The sequence below is a fragment of the Phalacrocorax aristotelis genome, chromosome 1 (genome assembly GCF_949628215.1).
Source record: "Phalacrocorax aristotelis chromosome 1, bGulAri2.1, whole genome shotgun sequence".
NCBI lineage: Eukaryota > Metazoa > Chordata > Aves > Suliformes > Phalacrocoracidae > Phalacrocorax > Phalacrocorax aristotelis.
Window position 1 is genome coordinate 4,068,324 of NC_134276.1, and position 20,774 is coordinate 4,089,097.

General features: G+C 45.6%; 1 protein-coding gene across 1 annotated transcript in view; it reads left to right on the forward strand.

The window, feature by feature from the left end:
- Positions 1 to 20,774, forward strand: part of MYO7A (myosin VIIA) — a 103,970-nt gene that overhangs the window by 14,361 nt on the left and 68,835 nt on the right. The window contains exon 2 of the mRNA XM_075115515.1: positions 4,641 to 4,698. Coding sequence (XP_074971616.1) covers positions 4,681 to 4,698 — 18 coding nt within the window. The 5' untranslated portion in view covers positions 4,641 to 4,680. The remainder of the gene's footprint in view (positions 1 to 4,640; positions 4,699 to 20,774) is intronic.

Sequence of the window (20,774 nt, forward strand, 5' to 3'; positions counted from 1 at the left end):
GTCATCCTGGCCTCCCTCCACTCCATGCCCTGGTCACTGCTCCAAGCCAAGTGGTCCATGAGACCCTGGCATAAGGGAAGTGGAGATGCAGCAGTGGGGTAAAACCCTGGCATGTGGGCCTATCTGTGGGATCATTTGTGGTTGGTGAGACATGACTGGCCTCAGTTGGGAAGCTGAAGGTAAATGCAGATGAGGAAAAGATACTTACTTCATTTTAAGCACTAAGGATGATTTGACCTTTGGAGCTAATTACCTAGAGAGGTAGCGGGTTGTCTCTGTTGAGAGCTTGCTTGTTGATCAAGCTAGCAGGGAAGACACTTGTTACCCAAGAAGAAAATGATGGCTGCCATGTTCAGACTAATATCTTCTGACCTTAAAGCCCTGGTTCTGATTCAGGGCTCTAGGAAGAATGCAAAAATACAAACTGTCATAGCTTCCCAAACATGACAACTTGCAGCAGGACAAAGAGTAGAAGGATTGGTATGTAGCGACGGTGCCTACTCCCTCTCTGCTTGCTGTCATGCACATTCAACGGTTAGAGATCCCAAAGTCAGGTTTGTTAGTTTAACCTCATTCAAGAGCCGTTGTTTTTCTTCCTGATCTTAATCTTTGTTTTGGTAAGGACATAGGCGCTTGTCTCCAAGGCTGTATGTCTGACCTTTATATTCACCATTTCTGAGATGAACAGTAAAATACATTACAAAATCCTTAGTTTTTCGCAGATCCCTTGCTGGAGGGCAGGGGGTGAAAGCAGCAGTGTGCAGAGAGCATCGGTGTGTTAAATCTCTCTGCTCAGCTAAGGTGATACATTATGTGTCTGCCAGTCAAGTAGATATAAGGCAGTGAATCAACAGCCACCTCTCTTTTGGTTTTTTTTTTCACACTATGAAGTGCCCAGGGTGGTCTACAAAAGACAGGCTCTCCACCAAGCTGGGTGCAGAGGGCATAGGCTGTTACTGAATGTGAATGCACATGCCCCATAAATTAATTATTCATTTTCTTCCCTGCATTTGCAGGCAGGAAAATCATGTGGGACATGGAACTTCAGGAGAAAGGAACAGAATTTGCATGTAGAATGAAATACCTGAATTTCTCCTAACCAACGCTTAATGAGCATGTGTTCTGGAGGATTAGCACTGTGGAGTGATCCCCCAGGCAGTATGGCCGGTCATGTGGTTGGACTCTGGTCCTGAAAGTGCCAACAAGGAGCACAGAACTGCCAGTTAAACAGATTACAGTAGCAACCCCCTGCTTTGCAACTGCAGGATAATGACTTTGTCCATGCTCCTCAGGCTTTGTCCCTCCAGAGTTGAGCTCTGTTGGGCTCCTCTTGCATCTGGGATCTCTTCAGAACCAGCAAGAAAGCCACAGGGCAGGTTGATGTGGTGGAGACCTTGTGCTTCAGTAGAAGCACTCATTGGCTTTTGTTGATCACTGCTTGCAAGCAAGTGGCATGTATAGCTCCATGTCACGTACCTCTTTGCATCCACAAGTAGTTTAAAGGATCTTTTAGCACCTTCAGCCTTACCCCACTGCCTCCCTCAGATGCCCTGTTCAGATGATGCTCAGCTAGTGATGCCCAGAAAGCTGCAAAATGAATCAAATTTACAAAAAGATACACTTTCCAGAGGGGTGCCTTTGCGTTCTTGTGTTATGAGTGAGTGATTTGGGAGAGGTGCTGGGTACCTTTTGTTTAGCCCAGCTCATTTCCCACAGCACAAGCAGCTGTAGAGCTTCACATAGGAGATGAAGGTGTGAATGAAGTCCCCTAGACTCACCTCCCAGCAAGGACTGGAGGGTCCAGATGGCTGCTTCATTCCACCAGGGCTCCCGTGATTAGCTGGCATCTGATCTCCCTGGTGCTTAGATAAGCCCAATTCTTCATCCTGATCCCTGTGGGAAGAACAGAGGACAGTCCACTGCTCCCCCACCCTTCTGTTTTAGGGTCTTCCCTGTTGAGCAAGTGGTGGGAAAAGCTGGCTGCCCGTTGTGTGCAACCTCCCTTGCAACAGCATTGCAAGGGGACTTACAGAGCATTGACCAAGCAGAAGCCTGGTGGCTTGGGCTGAAGGATAGACCTTTAGAAAATAATAAATAAATAAATAAATAGAAAACCAGAAAAAAAACAAACACAAAAAGCTCTGGGTTCCAAAGTCCTGTTCAAAGCAGACTCTGCTGGGTATGTAAATACTCCTCCAAGCCTGGCACAACACCTATTCAGCATGACCACAGGCTGGGCTGAGCAGGATGCCCATGTACAGGGCAATTTTTATGCCGGGAGCCAAGCCAACCATGTGGCAGCGATTTGCTTCAGCAGCAGAAGGATGAACGGGCTGAAGGAGCAGTTCTGAGACCTGAAGCTAGTGCTCTAGCTCAGTCTGTGGAAAGAGATTCCCCCTGTATGCTTTTGTAATAGGGACACCCAACGGGACAAGTTCACCTAGGCCATTTGGCTGATAAGAATGCAAATCAGTAATGACCAGAATACTTAGGGCCTCCCTGTTGGGTGAGATCTCTGTTTTTCAAAGGGGGAAACTGAGGCAAGGAACTATAAGATGACTTGTCCATTGCAGATGTCCTTCAATCAAGGAACTCAGACCGCTACCCCACCCAACGTTTATCACTGCCCCTATGATCATCATGTTACAGACCTGGGAAGGACCTCTGGGGAACCTCACCCAGTGCCTGCTCTGAGCCAAGCCAAGATTTTGCTGACTATTCCTGGTGGAGGAGATTCATCAGCATCCCTAGGCAGTCTGCCTCAGGGCCCACTGCTTCATAGGGTTAGAAAGCTATTTTCAAGCCATATGAGTTAAGGAGACAAGGAATAGTTTGATGAGCTACAGAGAAGGTTCAAACTGAGGATTAGGAAAGCTGCCTCACAGGCTTTCAGATATTGAAGTGGGCACGTGATTTTCCACCAGTCATCTACCTTCTAGAAAAAGCAAAATTAATTCATTAAATATGGTCTGTGGCCAAAATTTGTCTAGTGAGTATTTCCTGATGAACAGTGATGCTTTGGGTGCTCTTAGGACACCAGTTTCTTTCCTGGGCAATGCAGAGGGATCATGGAGATGGTTTCAGTAGCTGGATGTTTTCCTTAAGGTGGTGAAGGCACTTAGATGGCAAATTCCTACAACTTCCAGTGGGGTAGTTATCCGCCTTCAAATATGTGACCGGTAAAAATGTAGAGGCGGTGCAGACAGCATGGTCAGGAAAAGGGTAATAATTGGAAATACTGTTGGGCCTTTGCAGTCCCTGCAGGAGCTAATAGAGATAAATCCCACCATTCTAGCTAGGATGGGAAGGTCGTGTTTCCCACTGCAGCTGAGAAGCTACAGAATATTGTTGACGGTTGGACTTGATGATCCTAGAGGTCTTTTCCAACCTTCATGATTCTTTGAATATTCAGGCAGCAGGGTGAGCACTGAAGGCTAAATCCAATATTACTGAATGGGATGAGTGCAGTTCCTACTGGAAGGGAAGAGATATCACTCTCTTTGTCATAAGGACAGTGTATTGGGACACTGGGACAGGGCATTAGCACTCCCTTTTTTGCAAGACTGAGCGTGTCCCATATTGTGTCTCTTTGGGACATCTCACCTGCAGATGGCTGAGGGCGGGGATGGAAAGACTTTACTATTCCCTCCCATCCCCTCAACAAATGTTCTCCTTTTAGTGAGAAAAGCACACAAAAAAAAAAAGTATGGCTAAAAACTGAAACAAAACATTTAGGTTTGTGTGACGCGCGTAGACCGCTTTGTCACTGTGAAGGGAAATGTCTTGCGTCCTGCAGGATCATCTTTAATCTTCACATGCCCAGTGTCTCATGAGGGTTATATCTCTCAGATAAAGTGCATTTTTGCCTGCCTTTTAAGGCAGGAGAGTTTTTACTATACCAGAAGATATTCTACATCATAAATATAACAATTACAATTGTCATGTTTCAAGGATGACTTGGAGATTAAAAGCTGCAGAAATGAAATTCTTTGAAAGCGCTTTTCTCGTACACACCAAACCCATTTAATGCTGGGAGCACCACACATCAGCAAGCACAAACCCAGGAGCAGCATGTGACTTTCCCACATAAAAAACATCTGTAAATCACACAGAGGTATAATTTGCACAGCAGGTAGGAGCAGAGTGTGGAGATACTCTGTCCAACCCAGGTATTAGTTGCAGGCTATGGTGGAGGGCTCGGTATTTTCTTTCCTCTCCTGAAAGCAGTTTTGATAGAACGATGACAATCCATCCAGTCTTATGGCCTGTAAGGACACGCCCCCCCTTCTCCATGTGCTTTAATTGGTACCACGAGATCTGATGACACATGTAATAAATCAGCATCAGTCTGTTCGGTAGGTTAATCCTTGGGTAACTTTCTAAGACTCAGTTTACAAAATATTACTTGCGTAAGAAAGCTCTAGTCCTGGTCTCATTCACCACGGTGCAGGCATTAATCTGGATGTATTAGAGGATTGTCTCTCACTGCCTGGAGTTAATATTATGAAAGTGTTGGGAGTTTAAGTGCTCCTAGCCCTCTTCCACAGCTGCATCTGTCCCTGTAGGGTTGGGACAGTCCCTGAGCTGGGGTCTATGAGTCAGGGTGTCAGTTCATTAATTGCTGATTTCTTTTGGTTTAGGTCCATTCCTGGCGATCGCTGATGTGTTTATACAGGAACCATGGTCATTCTACGACAGGTAAGAGAAGCATTCCTCTTTTCAGCATTTCTGTTTTTACTCCATCACCCCAAGGACTAATAAAAGTCTTTTTTGGGGGGGAAGGGTCAAGTCAGGCTATTTTTATCCTACTCTATTCCCCTAAAAGGACTGTTACAAGATGCAGAGATACTCATTAGCCTTAATCCTTGATTGGCTTAGAGGAAATAATTGCTCTGTGTGTATAGTCCAGATTAACCTCATGCGATGTTCCACTTCTATTTTCCCATCTGGGATGGCCCAGAAGCTGCATGTGAGTCCTGGATAGGCAGAATAAAAAAAAAAAAACCAGCTTGCTGCCTGCTTTGAAGAATGATCTAGTCAAGGATTGATTTTCAACTTCCAGGAACAGTGCTGCTTTGGCTGTGTAAAATGGAGTCCTTTCACACATTTGAAAAGAAATTAAATTGAAGAATAAATTGTATGGCAGGTCTTGTGTAGATTCTCAAATAATTTAGGGTTTTGAATTGTAGTGTTTTCCTGTGCCTAGGCATAACAAGTCTCTCTTGCTCTCAGCTTCTGGGCTGTCTCATTGCCATGTCTCACCCGAGAAGGACTGACAGTATTGCCACATGTGCTGGGTTGGGGCTGCAGATTGAGACTCAGATACGTCAACACAGTCAAGCACTGAGGCGATGGAGCAAATCTACCCAATAGTTTTGATTCAACTCTGTGTCTGTCTTGGCAAATATGCGTTTGGCTGCAACTGGGCAGAAAGCTCTGGACCAAAGAAGCCACATGCAGGAGCTCACATTGTACCAGTTTATACCAGTGACAAGAAGAGGTGAAGATAGATTTGAGGGTGGAAGGAATGTGCAAGATCTCATGGAGCAACCAAAATGCTCTTTACAGTACCCAACAAAGACAGGCCGCGTTTCGGTAGGGGAGATAAGGATGTTGGTCCTCCTTCCAAATGGTTCAGAGGCATTGGCCCCATGTCACAAGCTCTGACTGACGCATTTTGCGATGCCAAGGAAAACAAGTGTGGAAATTAAAACAAACTAAGTTCGTATGCTAATTTGAAAGCTCAGAATAGTAGTTACGGCTCTAAGAAATACCCTATAACCACTCTGTCTGGGACAATATCTCTCCAGGCTGCCCGTAACGCCTCTCTGTTGGAGGCTACCCTTCTGTGGTTCAGCTACTAGTTCATAGTCTTCTGTATTGGTCTGAATTCACACTTTGCAGAACTTTAAGCAAATAGACCATCTTCCTAGTTACCCAAAACCAAGGTGTCTCGTCCTGGCAGAGAAGCAGGGTGTTTCTGAAGTCATTTCCTTCCCACCTGTCTTAGGGTAGGATGGATCTCCTTTCTGAAGATGTCTCTTTCCCTTGTCTACCCAAGCCCCAAGCAGGACTAGCTTAAGCACTTGACATTTCCATGGAACCAACTGAAAATGGAGAGCTGTGGTGCAGAGACATCGTTCATTCTTCTGTCACCTCTGCTATCATGAAAGTAACTTAGAGCAAAGGGGACAAGTAGATGGCTCCAATTACATCATCAGGGCACTTTATGCCATCCATCTAGATGTAATTAGCCTGTCCCAGGATCTAGTCTGGGATTTGGGTCCTTATTAAAATCTCAGGATGTGGTTGGTCTGGTGTGAGAGCGGGGCTGAATTCTTGGGCGTTTACCTCTCGGGTCTGTAGTGTTTCAGCAGCAAAGCTGGAGCAGAGCAGGGGTGAGGCTGCCCTTATCTTAGCAGATGAGGTGTTATTTCTAGGATGTTACAATGGAAGGAAAAACGTAGTGGTATTTCTGTACGGGAAAGCTGGATGCTGGAGAATAAACCTGGAGCCATTTGTGATTGATGTGTTTGTATCACCTGAGTGTTCAAAGCCTCCAGGCAGGTATTACAAGAATCCTTAACAACAAAGCCTTAATATTCAGTGTGCATGTTCTGTCTCCTATAGGCTTTTTTAATGAAGGTACTCAGCTGTTTTTCATATAAACCTCTTTTAGTTCACAAGGACTGGGTATTGAAAGTGTATAAGGAATCTCCAATTGGACTCCCAGAAGTTATAAACAATATTACTTTGGGATTAAATATTCTTATTATTAAACAAGAAAAGCCCTAGCCCCCTAAAACAACCTGCGGTTTTCAAAAAGATCTTCCATTTCTTGCTGTTCTTGATAGTTTTGAGACTAACTCTCCCTGTGGGTTCAGATGTTGAGTGGGTGCTGACAAATATCAGGGAAATAAGTCTGTGCAGAACTTGTTGCTTAGTGCAGACATCTCTCTGCAGCACGGATAAGGTCAGCAAGGACCCCTCCGTAATGAAAAGAGGGAGGTTTCCCAGTTGTTAGCAGATACAGGCTCTTTCTGAGGGCACTTTATACCAGCTTACCCTATCTAAAGGTTCAATCTGAGTCACACTTGAACCACATTGCTCTCTGTGGTCCAAAGTGCTGCTGTTTATGGTGGTGCTTAATTGCAAGTAGCAGCAATATATGTGTTTTCCTCCTTCAGTTTTGCTGAAAGATTTTAGGAACACATCTATGCTGTTTGTGATCAGAACGACATCCCAGAGAGCTTTACCTCTGTCTTGTATTTTTATTTTTTTATTTTTGAATGTCACAACATGCTTATGGTCCCCCCCCTCCCACCCCTTTTCCCCTGAAAACTTTCTCTAGCAAGATCAAGCAACAGAGCAAACCACCACTCAGGTGAGATCAGCGCAGGGCTTTTGGCCCCTACAGCTTAGTTTTCCTGTCTTTACCCAGCTATAAATCCAGGAATTTTGAAGATGAGCCTGTGGAATTTCACCCGTTCCACTCTCCGATCAAAACAATTCCCACTAGGATCTCCCTTAGAGGTTGGCTCTGGGCAGCTGAGCTTGGAGGGCGGTGCATCGCTCCGAGGAAGGAGGAGAAAACGCACAGAGCTCCTGCCCTGTGTCTTCCACCCAGTAATTCAGAAGAAAAGCCGGTACTGTTTCCCAGCAGGGGTCTGCAGGGAGCCAAACTTATCAGCTTTAGTCACTAGCAAATTACTCATGGCAAGTCCATTTCTATGCACAAAGAAAGGGAAGAAGATAAAGGAGGGCTTCCTAAATCCCTGCCTTGGCAGCCTGACAAGTTTGTTTGGCTCTGCAGCACAGCAGCAGCTCGTTCCCGCATGTTCTGTCTTTTATTTAAAGCAGAAATGTTTTTAGAGCGGGAGTGGAGACCAGGAGGGTGTGGTGGCCCCGGCCACAGATGACCACACAGCCTGGCGAAGGGCACATCGCTGCTCCAGGGAGAGGGCTTTGCCAAGGCCACCACTGTCCTGGTGGCAAATGGCAAATGTTTGCTGCTTGCCACGGGGCTGTTTTTGCCAACTCCATCTTCTCACTCGTGTAAGCAACTCTTGTATAACCTAGTCTTAAAGCCAAGGTTTCCCAGTGCTGCAAATTTCCTGCTGCTGGGCCAGCCCGGCAGAAACCAGAACCACTTATCTGCTGGGGAATAAAACAGACTTGGCAGAAGATTGTACCTGTAACACTCTGGTCTGCTGACCATGTCCAGACCATGTGAGGAGCTTTGCTGCTGTTATGGGTTTCCTCCAGTCTCAGTGGCCTCCCAACCTGCTCCTGGAATTATAGGGAGAGAAGTAGAAATAGGAACGAAAAGAAACAGCAGAGACCTAAGCTAAGCAGAAAAAGGAGACCAAAGCTCAGCCTGCAATGAAGGTCCTGAGGAATCAAACACTGTGGATGTCTCGTACTATAAAGCTCTTTCTAGTTTGACACCAGGGCAAGGAGGGTGTTTCTAACTAATCTGAAGCTTTGGAGAGGCCAAGGCTTGGTCAGAGACCTCAGCTCTGCTTTGCTGCCTTGGCAGTGCTCCTGGTGGCATGACTCTTGGGGGCAATGCCAAAACCTCGCAGTTTCTCTGCAACCATCTGTTCTGCAAAGTCTGTGCCCCCTCTGGCATTTCTTTGAGCATAAACCCCCCTGCTTCAGCTTCAAACCCCCAAAAACAAGTCCTATAGAAATGAGACTGTCCTTGATATGTTCATGTCTGTGTTTTCTGAGGGTAGTTGTGGCTTCCTGTTCATGTCGCAAGACTGGGTTTTAGCTAAAATTGTCCTTTCCCCTTCTTGCCATTTCTCAGGTGTTTGTATACAAAGCAACCACTTTCCTTCCTAGCCTTGAAATTGACCAAAATCCTACAAAACTCTTTTTTTTTCCCTTTGTAAAACAAACTCTGCAGCCTTCTGGTGATGGTAGCAGCCCTTTCTGCACCTGCTCCAGCTTAATTTCTTCTTGCTAAGACCAGAATTGCACATTGCACTGCAGGTGAAAGGGATTTGTGCAGTTCATTAATGAGCAGAAATAGATTTTTTGACTGCCAGCATTTACAGAGACTTGGTTTGATGCTCCAGGAGGTGTTTTCCCTTGGTAGGAGTAAGAATAGCAGAGACCAGGTTTTGCAATCTTTCAGTCCGTTCACAGGCATCTTCCAGCTGGGCTCTGTGAGCATCGGTTTTACCTGGAGCTGACATACACTATTTTGGGTGTTATCGGATAATATGCATTCAGCTTTGCTAAGTGATTCATGGCGCTATATATTTTGTTAGCAAGGAGGAAGGGGCGGGGGATAAAACCAGCATTATTGTAGGTCTTCTCAAGGCTGATCTGTAATCATGTTATTATAAAAAGCAAAGTGTAAGTCCACTGTTTGGATTCTCTCTCCCATAAACACTGAATAATTTAAGTCTTCTCCCATTTATGTCTTGTATCTGTCTGATCTATGAGTCTGAGGCTTCCCTGGATAGCTGTAATGCAGCAATGAAAAGTCCAGCGCAAGCCAACCAAAGGGCACATTTGCATATAGATTGAAACATGAATCGTTGGGAGCCATTCATTAGTTGCAGTGCTCAAGACATTTGGCATTTTAACAGCCCTCTGCATCAAATCCTTTCCATCAAATTTATGGGACAATTGAAGTGCTGGGGTAGCTGTGTGCAGAAAATGAAGCTGCAGGCTAGGGAGATGTTCTTGCAGTGCTATGGCTGCAGAATATAAATCGCAGGGTGTCAAATAAAGGTAGAAAGAACAATCTCAGCCCTGGTGTGGAGATACCCTGCCTCTTAGAGTGCCTGTCTGAAATGCACTCGTTCCTGCTTTCTGAAACCTTAGACGAACTCCCAGGATCTATCTTCCCCAAAGTATATGCACTGAAACCTTAATCTATTTGATCTCAAGATAGAGAAGGCTTAAAGTGAGAGTTGTTATGTGTGAGTGAGCTTAGTTTTGCTTCTCTTAAGAGGCGGTAGCAAAATACCCAGCCAATGGGACATTCATCTGAGGGTAGAGGAAACTTCAAAGGACTTAATAACAAAATTTACCCTAAATTAATCTTGGCACCTTAGGTGTCCCCAGGGAAAATCTACATCCTCAGGACAGCTCTTGCAGAGCAGTTCACATATCATCTTGTCTTCCTGATGATAACTTCTCCCTGTCTGTCACAGCCCTTAAACATGGGATTTAATTTGCTGAGACTTGAAGTCTGGAACAAGAAGAGAGAAATTCAGCTCTTCAAATCACCTCTTTCTCTCAAGCCCTCCAGCTCATCATGGCCTCAAGTTGCACCAGGGAGGTTTAGATTGGATATTAGGAAAAATTTCTTCATCAAAAGGGTGATCAGGCATTGGAACAGGCTGCCCAGGGAAGTGGTTGGGTCGCCATCCCTGGAGGTATTTAAAAGATGTGTAGACATGGCGCTCTGGGACATGGTTTAGTGGTGGCCTTGGCAGTGTTAGGTTAATGGTTGGACTTGATGTTCTTAAGGGTCCTTTCCAACCTAAATGATTCTATAATTCTATAACCTGACTCTGAAGAAGTTTCACTGATTGTATATGTTTTCCGTGAAGAAAAAAGCCTGTAATGAATCTTGACCCTCACATGGCCGTTGTGCACCAGCTGGTGGAGCTGGGGGCTGCCAGTCCTTCTAGCAACCCCTTTGCAAGAGTGAGGCTTGGGGAGGGAGGTCAGAAGCGCTTCATTCCCACCCAACCCCATCACGCCCCACATCTTACCCTGCTGCTAGGAATCAACACAAGGGTTGATTTCCCTTGGTCCCCACTCCAGTCGTTGAGCCTCTGGTTACTGCTTGTAATGGGAGGAAGCATCTTCATCCCAGCTGCGAAAAAAGAGCAGAGCAAAGGATATTCTGTCCCATCTCCACACACCCACCTCCCTCTATCTGCCCTCCACTCCCTCCCAGATGTGGGATACAGCTGTTGGCTGGACAACATTGTCCATAATTTCACCAAAACCATATGAATTACAAGTACTTAAAAAAACCTCGAACACAATTTATTATTTCTGATCAGGGGCTGGAGCATCTCCCTTGTGAGGAAAGGCTGAGAGACCTGGGCTTGTTCAGCCTGGAGAAGAGAAGGCTGAGGGGGGTCTCATCAATGCCTATAAATATCTGGAGGGTGGGTGTCAGGAGGATGGGGCCGGGCTCTTTCCAGAGGTGCCCAACGCCAGCCCAAGGGGCCACGGGCACAAGCTGGAACACGGGAAGTTCCCCCTGAACAGGAGGAGAAACCCCTTTGCTGTGCGGGTGCCAGAGCAGGGGCACAGGCTGCCCAGAGAGGCTGTGGGGTCCCTTCCCTGGAGACATTCACCCCCCGCCTGGACGCGGCCCTGTGCCCCTGCTCTGGGTGTGCCTGCTCCAGCAGGGGGTGGGACGGGATGATCTCCAGAGGTCCCTTCCAAACCCCTGCCTTTCTGTGATTCTGGATTTCTTATTTATTGCTTTTATTTTTACTCAGCTCAATTCTCAGATGAGATATAAGGAGTGACAAATGGAGGGATTTGGGTAAAGGGAATACATTTAAGCTACATAGTTTCTATAAGAAATGTCTGTGATATGACAGCCTTAATGGAGTGTGGGACCATGCTTCTAATCTGCTCCTTGTACAAACGGCTGTGCAGCAGGCAGGCAGCTCCCCCTGCTCGAGCCGACCTTCCTCTTCAAATTCCTCTTGCAAAATTGGAAAACATTAAACAGCAAGGTATTAAAAAAGAAGCACTCAACTTTTCATGAATTTGGGGTCACAGGCACATCTGTGGAATGACCCTGATGTACACTAGTGAAAGATTCAGCCTTTATGGTGTAAAATTCATTCCTTTTTCAAGCCACAGCATCATTTGCTAGCACAGTGTAGGTGACAGCTGTTTTCCTAAAAGAACCCTTAGCTCTGGCTTTCTGCAATCAGGTTCAAGCAAAGCTCCTGGGGCCCAGGGGAAGGAAAGCAATAACAGACCTTTTCAAATTGAAAAATGACATTTCTTTCTCAGGAGAAAGTTGAGGTGGGAGTACAGAGAATGTCTGCTGAGATGTCATTGCCTGGTCAAAAAATAAAATAATTTTATTGTAATTAAAAGCTGGCTTTGAAGACAGAATTCCAGTGCGAATGTCAAAACAATACATTCCATGTCAATCTTTAGCTAAACTCAAGTGTCTTCATGAAAAGCTTTGTTTATAAGTTTTTCCTGTGGCATTTTAGGTTTTGGTGAGATGGCATTCTCTAAGAATTTCCAGTAAGAATTTTGGAGCTGTAATGCTTTTTTTACATCTTTTATAAACGTAACCAAAACAGAAGGAGGATTTGATGTTTGCTAGGGTATACATAAGGAGCTTGTTCTGGAAAAAATATATCTTTTTAAGAGCAGAGAAAATTCAATACAGTGAGTGAAATAGCCCAAGACACACCGGTAAGCCAGCTGCTGCTTCAGATACCTCTACTAGGGCTTTCAACAGTGGGGAAATGAGATGAATAAGTGTGGACTGGGACCTGGGAATCTGTATGCTGACACTTTTGCGTTTCCCTTTTGCCGCTCCTGGGTATATTTACAGATATTGCTCTCGTGGTCAGCAGCACTGACTGGCTCATGCAGGGGTTGTGCATTAACTGTTGCATTAGAATGTCAGGGAATTGCTTTTCCCTTGTTGACCGCATCTGTGGGGAGCCGAGTTTTGAAAACATGAGAGGGTGATAGGGTGGATCAGTCCCCCTCCCCTTCCCAAATCACCCTTGCTGCTATCTGCATCAGGGAAGTGGCACTGGCTGAGGAATGCAGCTGCTTCCTTGCACTGGGGAAAGGTCAACTTTAAAAATTTACAAGGATTTCATCCTCCATTAGGCAATTTTGTGAAAGAGGAAACTTCACCAGCTATAAAATACGAGGACGTCTGTTCCTGAATAGAAATGATTATAAAATTCTTAACAGGCTTACAGTGTGCTGAAGTTGGGAACATATGTAAAATTACCGTATTTGTTCAGACCCAGGTCTGACCCATCTGGTACTCTGTATCCAAACCGACTGTTGGTGAACACCAAGGGATGAGTAAGCATACAGTGTAATTTCCTCATAATATTTTCCTATCCTTCAGCTAATTTCCTGTCCTCCACCTATGAACTTTCAGCTCCAGGATTTCCCAAGCCTGATGTGTTTTTTTGGTGGTAGTCCCCTAATGCATCTCCCCTCCAAGCACTTGTCCGGCTTCCTTACTTCTCCAGGTGTCCTATTCACCTTCACAGTTTCTGATGAATGTAGTCCCTACTGACTTCAGCTGGTGTCCCCTTATTTTTGGACTGGAAGAGTATTTTGAAGAAGTATCTCTACAGACTTGTCCACCCTGTCCTAGGCATCCACATGGGCCACTGGTGAAGATAGGATGCTACCTAGATGGTCCTTTGGTGCACCTTCACCTTGCACACACACTTTCATATCCTGCCTGAGGCAATTCACAGCATCAGAGTGGTAGGGGTTGGAAGGGACCTCTGGAGATCATCTGATTTTGACCAGGACTGGACCCAGCACAGACCCCTGGGGAACACCACCAGTGACAGGCCTCCAGCCAGGCTCTGCCCCGTTGATCACAACCCTCTGAGCTCTGCCATTCAGCCAGTTCTCTGTCTACTCATCCCACCCACACTGCCTTAGCTTGCCTGTGAGGATGCTATGGGGGACAGTGTCAAAAGCCTTACTGAAGTCAAGATAGACAACATCCACTGCTCTCCCTTCATCGACCCAGCCAGTCACGCCATCGTAGAAGGCCATCAGGCTGGTTAAGCATGATCTTCCCTTGGTGAATCCATGTTGTCTGTTTCTGATAACCTTCTTGTCCTCTACATGCCTGGAGATGACCTCCAGGATGAACTGCTCCACCCCCTTTCCAGGGATGGAGGTGAGGCTGACTGGCCTAGAGTTCCCCAGGTCCTCCTTCTTGCCCTTTTTGAAGACTGGAGTGACATTTTCTGTCCTCCAGTCCTCGGGCACCTCTCCTGTCCTCCACAACCTTTCAAAGATGATGGAGACTGGCTTGGCAAGAACATCTGCCAGCTCCCTTGGCACTCGTGGGTGCATCCCATCGGGGCCCATGGATTTGTGAGGATCCAGTTACGTGCTGAAAGTATTACTCCACTCTTTTACCAAGAAGCAGATGCCCTCCATCCTTTCCCCAGAGTCACTTTAGCAGAACCCAGGAGAAAAAGAGGTCAGCTTATTTTGCATGGTGAAGAAGAAAGAGACAAATGCTGCTTGCTTTTAAGATTGGGAAAAATGCCTATCTGGGACAGAGCCTTGCCAGTGATTTGCACACTACAACTCAGAAACCTTTTGTGTAGTCAGTGTGAATGTGATGTGAGCAATTTATGTGCATCCCCTACTATCCAGCCAGACATTTTATTGCCAGCACCATTGCTGGTAAATGACTCTTAAGGTCACACACTGCATTTTCATGATCTGCAAATCACTTTGTAAAGGCATTTTATTGCCCTTTAACCCCATAAAATTGCTGGATTCGGCACAAGCAGACAGGCAGCCTTTTCCCATTAAGTAGATGCTTGAAGTTAAACAGCATTTGCATCCAGCAAAATGCAACGGAGGCATTAACTGATTTTTCCATGCTGATACTCTGTCAGCCCATTCCTTACAGAAATGTAGGCATAATTAATATATTTATGTGATAATACTTTTGCCATCTCAAAATCAAGGCTATATGGCAATTACTGAGTTACTCAAAACACGTATAAAATTGATGAGCATTCTTCACATGAATTAATTTCCTTTTACATGATTTAGATTTTCACATGAGCACCAACCAGCTGCCTGTTGCTGGACGAGGATCTCTGCCGTGCTGGGCACCTTACAAACCCACAACAAAACCGAAAGTTTGTTACAAGGAGTAACATTTAACAAAACCCATTTGTAATGTAACCCTTTTCATCATAAAGCAGATAAAACATGAGACAAAACCACTTTGGAGGCCACGTCTCCCCTGTGCAGATTGCGAGCGTGTGCAGAATGGACTGTCCGTGTAATAAAATACCTGTCAGGAAAATAAGAAGTCCCAAGAATAAAGGCATTAGTTGCTATCCCAAAAGCATGCAGAGCTTATTTCTTTTATGGTTTTAATCTTCTAGCTACCAGAGTTCAGGACGCCCATATGAAAGCCAAATCTCACTGGCAATCTTACCAGCTACCATTCCTGGATAATTTAATGTAAGAAGTAGGTCCTACTTACTTTTGCAAGCTGTGGCTGCTGCTTTGTTTTGAATGGCTGGTAATTATTTGGTGGGATGTGGATTTCGAAGAAGGTTTCTGTGTTTGTGTGTTCATAAAGGACTCTTGTTCAGGGTCTGGCTTCTGGTTGCTCTCTGAAAGCAAAGTCGCTTCAATATTCGCCCAGTGAGCTATAAATCATTAGCTGTAAGACTGTCCCAAGCTCACAGTTTGAAGGCATCCACAGTGCACATCTGTACGTGCCCTGATCCAACAAGGCAACCGTCTTGGGTCTCCAAACTACAACTGTGATTTGAGTAGTGATGGTTGTCCCTACCTCTATCATCTTGGGCCAACCTAAAAACTCCGCTCTTTCTCTATTTGCAACCTCTAGGTTAGGGTTTGTCTAGCTGGACTTACTCACTGGTTCCTTCACACCCCTAATTAACGTGGTTGGCCTCTGGGGTCCCTACCTTCTTCCAGAGCCTTCTGGAATTTCACACCTTCCACAGCCCAGCTGTGATGGTGTGAAATTTGGGATTAAAATACACACTGTCATTCCTCTTTCTGCTTAGGTTACTATTAGCATGAAAGTTGAATTAAAACCCATGGAGAAATCAGAAACAAACCTCCTGATGCACTTGGTAATTCCAGAGAGTTACAGCAGATGGGGCTGGTATTGTGCTGACGGAGCCCATGGCACAGCTCTGCAGCTGGTCCACCTCTTCCCTCAGAGGGACCCACCACCAGCAATCTGGGAAGTTTTCCAAACATGCTAGGCCAAGGGGCTTGAAGAATCCAGGCAAGTGGCTGCAATTATCCACCTGCTCTGGGTTTTCCTTTCCAGGGTGGTCTTGCATGGAGCCAGCCCTGGAAGTTGGAGTCTCCAAACCCATGAGGCCAGCAATTAAATATGGATTATTTTGCTGGGTTTTAATGAATACTAGTAGGATTCTTTTTGTTATCTGTATCCTGATGAAAAAAAGTCCCAGCGCTTCATGTTCTCAACATTTTTTTGACATCTGGAAGTATCTTTTCTCCTTTTGGAAGGATGCTACTTGTATGGCAGCGTCTCTGCATCCTTGTGGCTGGCACCTGAGGAACAAAAACCTGTATCAAGATGTTTTGGATTGCATGACAAGCATTGCCAGCGTGATTTTTTTTCATTTTCCATTATGCTTTCTCCTCCCGTTCATTCCTCTCAGGAACTGGCTTTTAAAACACATCCCTGGAGCATCCCCTTCTCCCTTAAGCAGTCATCACAAACTCCCTCAAGATGCTACTGACTGAGCTGCAAAATAACCTTCCTCCAGACCCTCTCACTCTTCTCAGTAACCAAGACAACCCTCATGGATAAGCAAAGGAAGTGTGTAAAAAGGGCAGTGCTGCTCAGATTCAGCATGGCCATGAAGGAAAAGCAGCATTACTCCCCTTTCATTCAATATATCCAAAGATGAGACATGATATTTTAAATTATAGGGCTTGGCTGTATATATCAGTGCCACTTTGGCTAATGCAGACCCTTAGCACAGGCATGATTCTGATGGTAAAACTGCATTTACATGAGTACAGGTTACTCCTATATGGGAAAAGAATACATTTTTACTGGAATTAAGCACTTCTTTGCACTATGTTTCTGTTTATGCAGGAATAGCTGTGCAGATTACGATAGACCCGCATCTATTTGGTACACAGGAACTAATTGCAAGCTAGGTCTCAGTGTGGTTACAAAAAGGCAGGGAGGAGGGAAGGAGGAGCCTGAAGTAAAAAAATGAAGGAGAAAGGATCTACTGAGAGCACGAAAGATGAAGCTGCTTCCACCAGCTGAAACTCTGAAAGAGAATTTAACAGATTGCATATGAAAAGTAACAGAGATTTTTATCGTGGATAAAAATTCCTGTTTTGCTTCCCCAGGAATAAAATGAGGTAAAACAACTGAATTCATGTGGTTGCTTTTAGGCTGCTTTGAACAGCCTTTCTGAGCCAGGATGAAAAACATCCCTTCCAATTTACATGTTTGTGTATGAATTTATTATTATTATTATTTTTTCCCCTTCATCAGTACTTACTTTGGAGTTCAAACTGAACCATTGTGATCTTGAAAAGGCTGTATGCCTCAGAGGCAGAAAAATGTTGGGTGGAAATACCTGATTACCTCCATCCGTTGCATAGCTCTGTAGCTCTCGCGCTCATCAGCTGGGACTCTTCTTTCCTTAATCAAATCAAACAGCTCTCTGCCTTCACCCGGGGAATAAAGCTCATCTGTGAGCGAGGCAGAGGATCCATCAGCGCCGCTCGCTGATGCCACAGCAGATACCTGCACAGGCAGCAGCTCCGCTCCCCTGGCTGCGCTGCCAGATGCACGTTCCTGCTGCTCTCCCTGCTCCTTCACTGGGGCTTTGCTGATTGCCTAATGAGCCAGATCAGGGGCTAAACCTTCAAAACACTTTGAAAAAAAACACATTAAAATGTTGCTGCTGGGTTAACTACCTGAGCCAGTTCACAGTGGAATCAGATCAAATAAAGGGATGGGAGCACGCAGCTTAGCTGTGCTGTCCGGCCACGTTCCTGCTGGAACCAGCAGCCCTCCCAAACTGTGCTCAGAGAAGGAGATGGCATTCCCTTAATCCCATCTTCCTAAATCTTGACAAAGAGAACAATATGCATTTAAAGGAAAATGTGCAATATCTTTGCTTCTGGATGGCTGAGGGCAAGTGGTTTCCATTGTGCCTCCTATTGCAAACTAGGGAGCTCTTAGACATGCCCTCGGTTGTCTGGGGGACTGGGGTGACAGGTTGCTGTTTGCAGATTTAGAGTGGATCTGAGAGCTCCCAGTGTGGTACCAGTGCAGCCTCTCTACTCCTAGAACCTGAAGGAATATGTCTCTGTCTAACAGAACTAAATTACATGCTCCCATCCTAAAGCAGTCCCCCTCTTATTCCTCCTGGTTTTACTTTTCCCCTCTCCAGTTTTCCAGATTTATATGTCTTACGACTGCTCTGTTGTCTTCCTTTGGATTTATTCCATTTGCATTTAAGACAGGACCCAGCCGTAGGGCTAAAAGGCTTAGTCTTCATTTCCTGTTCCATTTCTGTGCCTTAGCAGATTTTTCAATCACATCCCAAGCGGTGGCCATCAGATTTTTGTGCGAGACCTGGTACGCAGTGCTCTGGCACGGTGTTTGGGTGGGTGACACCCAGGGCCAGCCTAATCTGCTTGTAACGTCAGCAGATTGCCGGATTCTCCGTTTTGCCCGTGACAGTAATGCTATAGGAGTCACGGATTAAATCTCTATCTGTGTGTTTGTCTGCGTGCTTAAAGCCCACTCTGAGCCGAGAGGTCCCAAACAGTCAACAACAAGCTCCTTGCCAAAGGCTAGGGATGAGGTCAGACATCACTGGGAGCTGAGCCTCGTTGTGCCACGCTGGGTTTCACCCCTGCAAACCTGATTAAATCCATCTTTTTTGCTCCTGGAGTCTTCGACTATCCCTCAGCGCTCAATGGGAAAATGCTGGGATGGGTGCCACATTTGTGGGTTGTTTTTTCCCTCCTGTCAGTATCAAAGATACAGGATGAGCGAACAGCGCATTGATTATTGAATTATTTAACAATTCCCCTTGCATCTCTGCCTTTGCTTCAGAAAGCCTTTGTGTGTAGCACGTTACCCTGGCTGACAGCTGATGCCTGATGTGCTACAATAAATTGGGAAAAGAATCTTATTTTTTTATGAAACAGGAAAATTATGAAGGTTGCTGACTACCAGTATGTGTGTTTCTTGCACTATGGGTTGTTATTAAATAGAAATTCAAGCTTTTTCTTCCTTTCTCACCTTTTCTTGATGCTCATGGCAACTGTGCAGCTAAAGATGGATGCAAAGAATAGAGGTGAGCAGTCCTAATTCTCCCCTGGGTTGCACAGCTGTGGATCCAGGAGAAGCGCCTTTAAACTGAGCAGGGTACACCCATGTAATCGAGAGCTGCATTGAATCAGATAGGTGATATCAAGAGGTGTTACATATTTTTAGTAGAGCATAGACATCACACTGCCCAAAGGACTTAGGTAGCTGTTGGAAGTCTGCACTGCCATAACATGCTGCGATGCACCAATACATTTAGATTTCAGTCTGCTCTCCAAATGACATTGAAATTTGGAGCTGGGGGAATACCTGTGTTTGCACTTGTTTCTGTGTGCATTAAGGATTTTCTGCTTCAAGACAAGCAGTAAGGAAGTAAAGGACTCAGCTTGGATCTAACTCTCTGGAGACCTGGGTATGTGACTGTGCCTGTTCCCCCCCCCAACCCCGCATCCGCAAAAAAAATAAAAGGCTGCATAAACACGTTGTTTTACATCAGCTGTCAGAGGTATGGCCCACAGATCATGTCTGGCCCACACGGTTCATCAACAGCCATTCTGCAGGGTATCATCTTTCCTATTTTAGAAAAGTAAGTTTATTGCTGCAGGGAGCAATCAGTGGAGCACTGGCCGACCTGAGCCCACAGGCAGCCTCTGATAACTACTGATTTTCCACACCCTTCAGCAATTTACCTGAATATCAGCCCTCAGGGCTTCTCATGCAAGGGGTAGGAGACACCTTAACTAGCTTTGGACACCTGTACTGTAGATTTCTGCCTCCAAACTCTCTTCACCCACCCCTTTAGGTCAGTATCATCTGAAAAAGTTTAAATACCTGTTTTATGCAGAGGGAACCGTAGAAGTGCCTTGAATGTAGAACAGAATAGAGTACTTCAGGTGGAAGAGACCTACAATGATCATCTAGCAAAGATCTGGATGTCTTGTGCACAGGTAGATGCATGCACTGGGTTAGTTGAGTCCCACCTGACCTCTTTCATGGAATAACTCAGCTTTTCAGTGACAGCTGCAAGACAACCAGCTCAGGAACACCTCCTCAGCCCTCGCAGTGTCTGGTACATTTTTGGGGGGTCTGAAAAACAGGCTGGGGCAAGCTTTCATTGAATTAGATGGTTTACCTGCTGTGAGGGTGGTTCATGCAGGTGGTGTTGCCCTTTTTTCTCCAGCAGTGAGGTCCACACCACATGGTAACAATTAATGGGTGCTCAGGTCTCAGCAGCAGCATAAACCTATAGCCTGGGTCATATCAGTTCTTTAGGATAAGCATTTGCCCCTTACTATGCGTGTGCACAAAGTGTGTCGTAGCAGGGCCTTGATCTCAGCTGTGCCTGCTGCTGCAGGGGTGTAGTAAGTCATCAGATCAGGGACCAGCATGGCTCTTTGGGTTCATACTTCTGTCTCTGCAGTGAAGAGTCTAATGTTACCCTGGAGAGCTGTAATCTAAACCGGGTAGCATTGCTGACGGGCTGCCAGCCAGCTAAAGGTTTGTTTTCCTCTGCTGTGTCCCTCCCCTTATTGTCCTAAGTGTGTTTGTTTGTTTTCTGCATAAAGCATAGCACGTTCCCTTAGAAAAAGCATGCTGATAGGAGGCTTAATGCTGTTGCTCTGCCCCTTGATGCATACAGAAGGCAGGCTGGTTTCCAAGCTGGGTCATCCCTTCAGAGGGATGGGATTTCCCATTT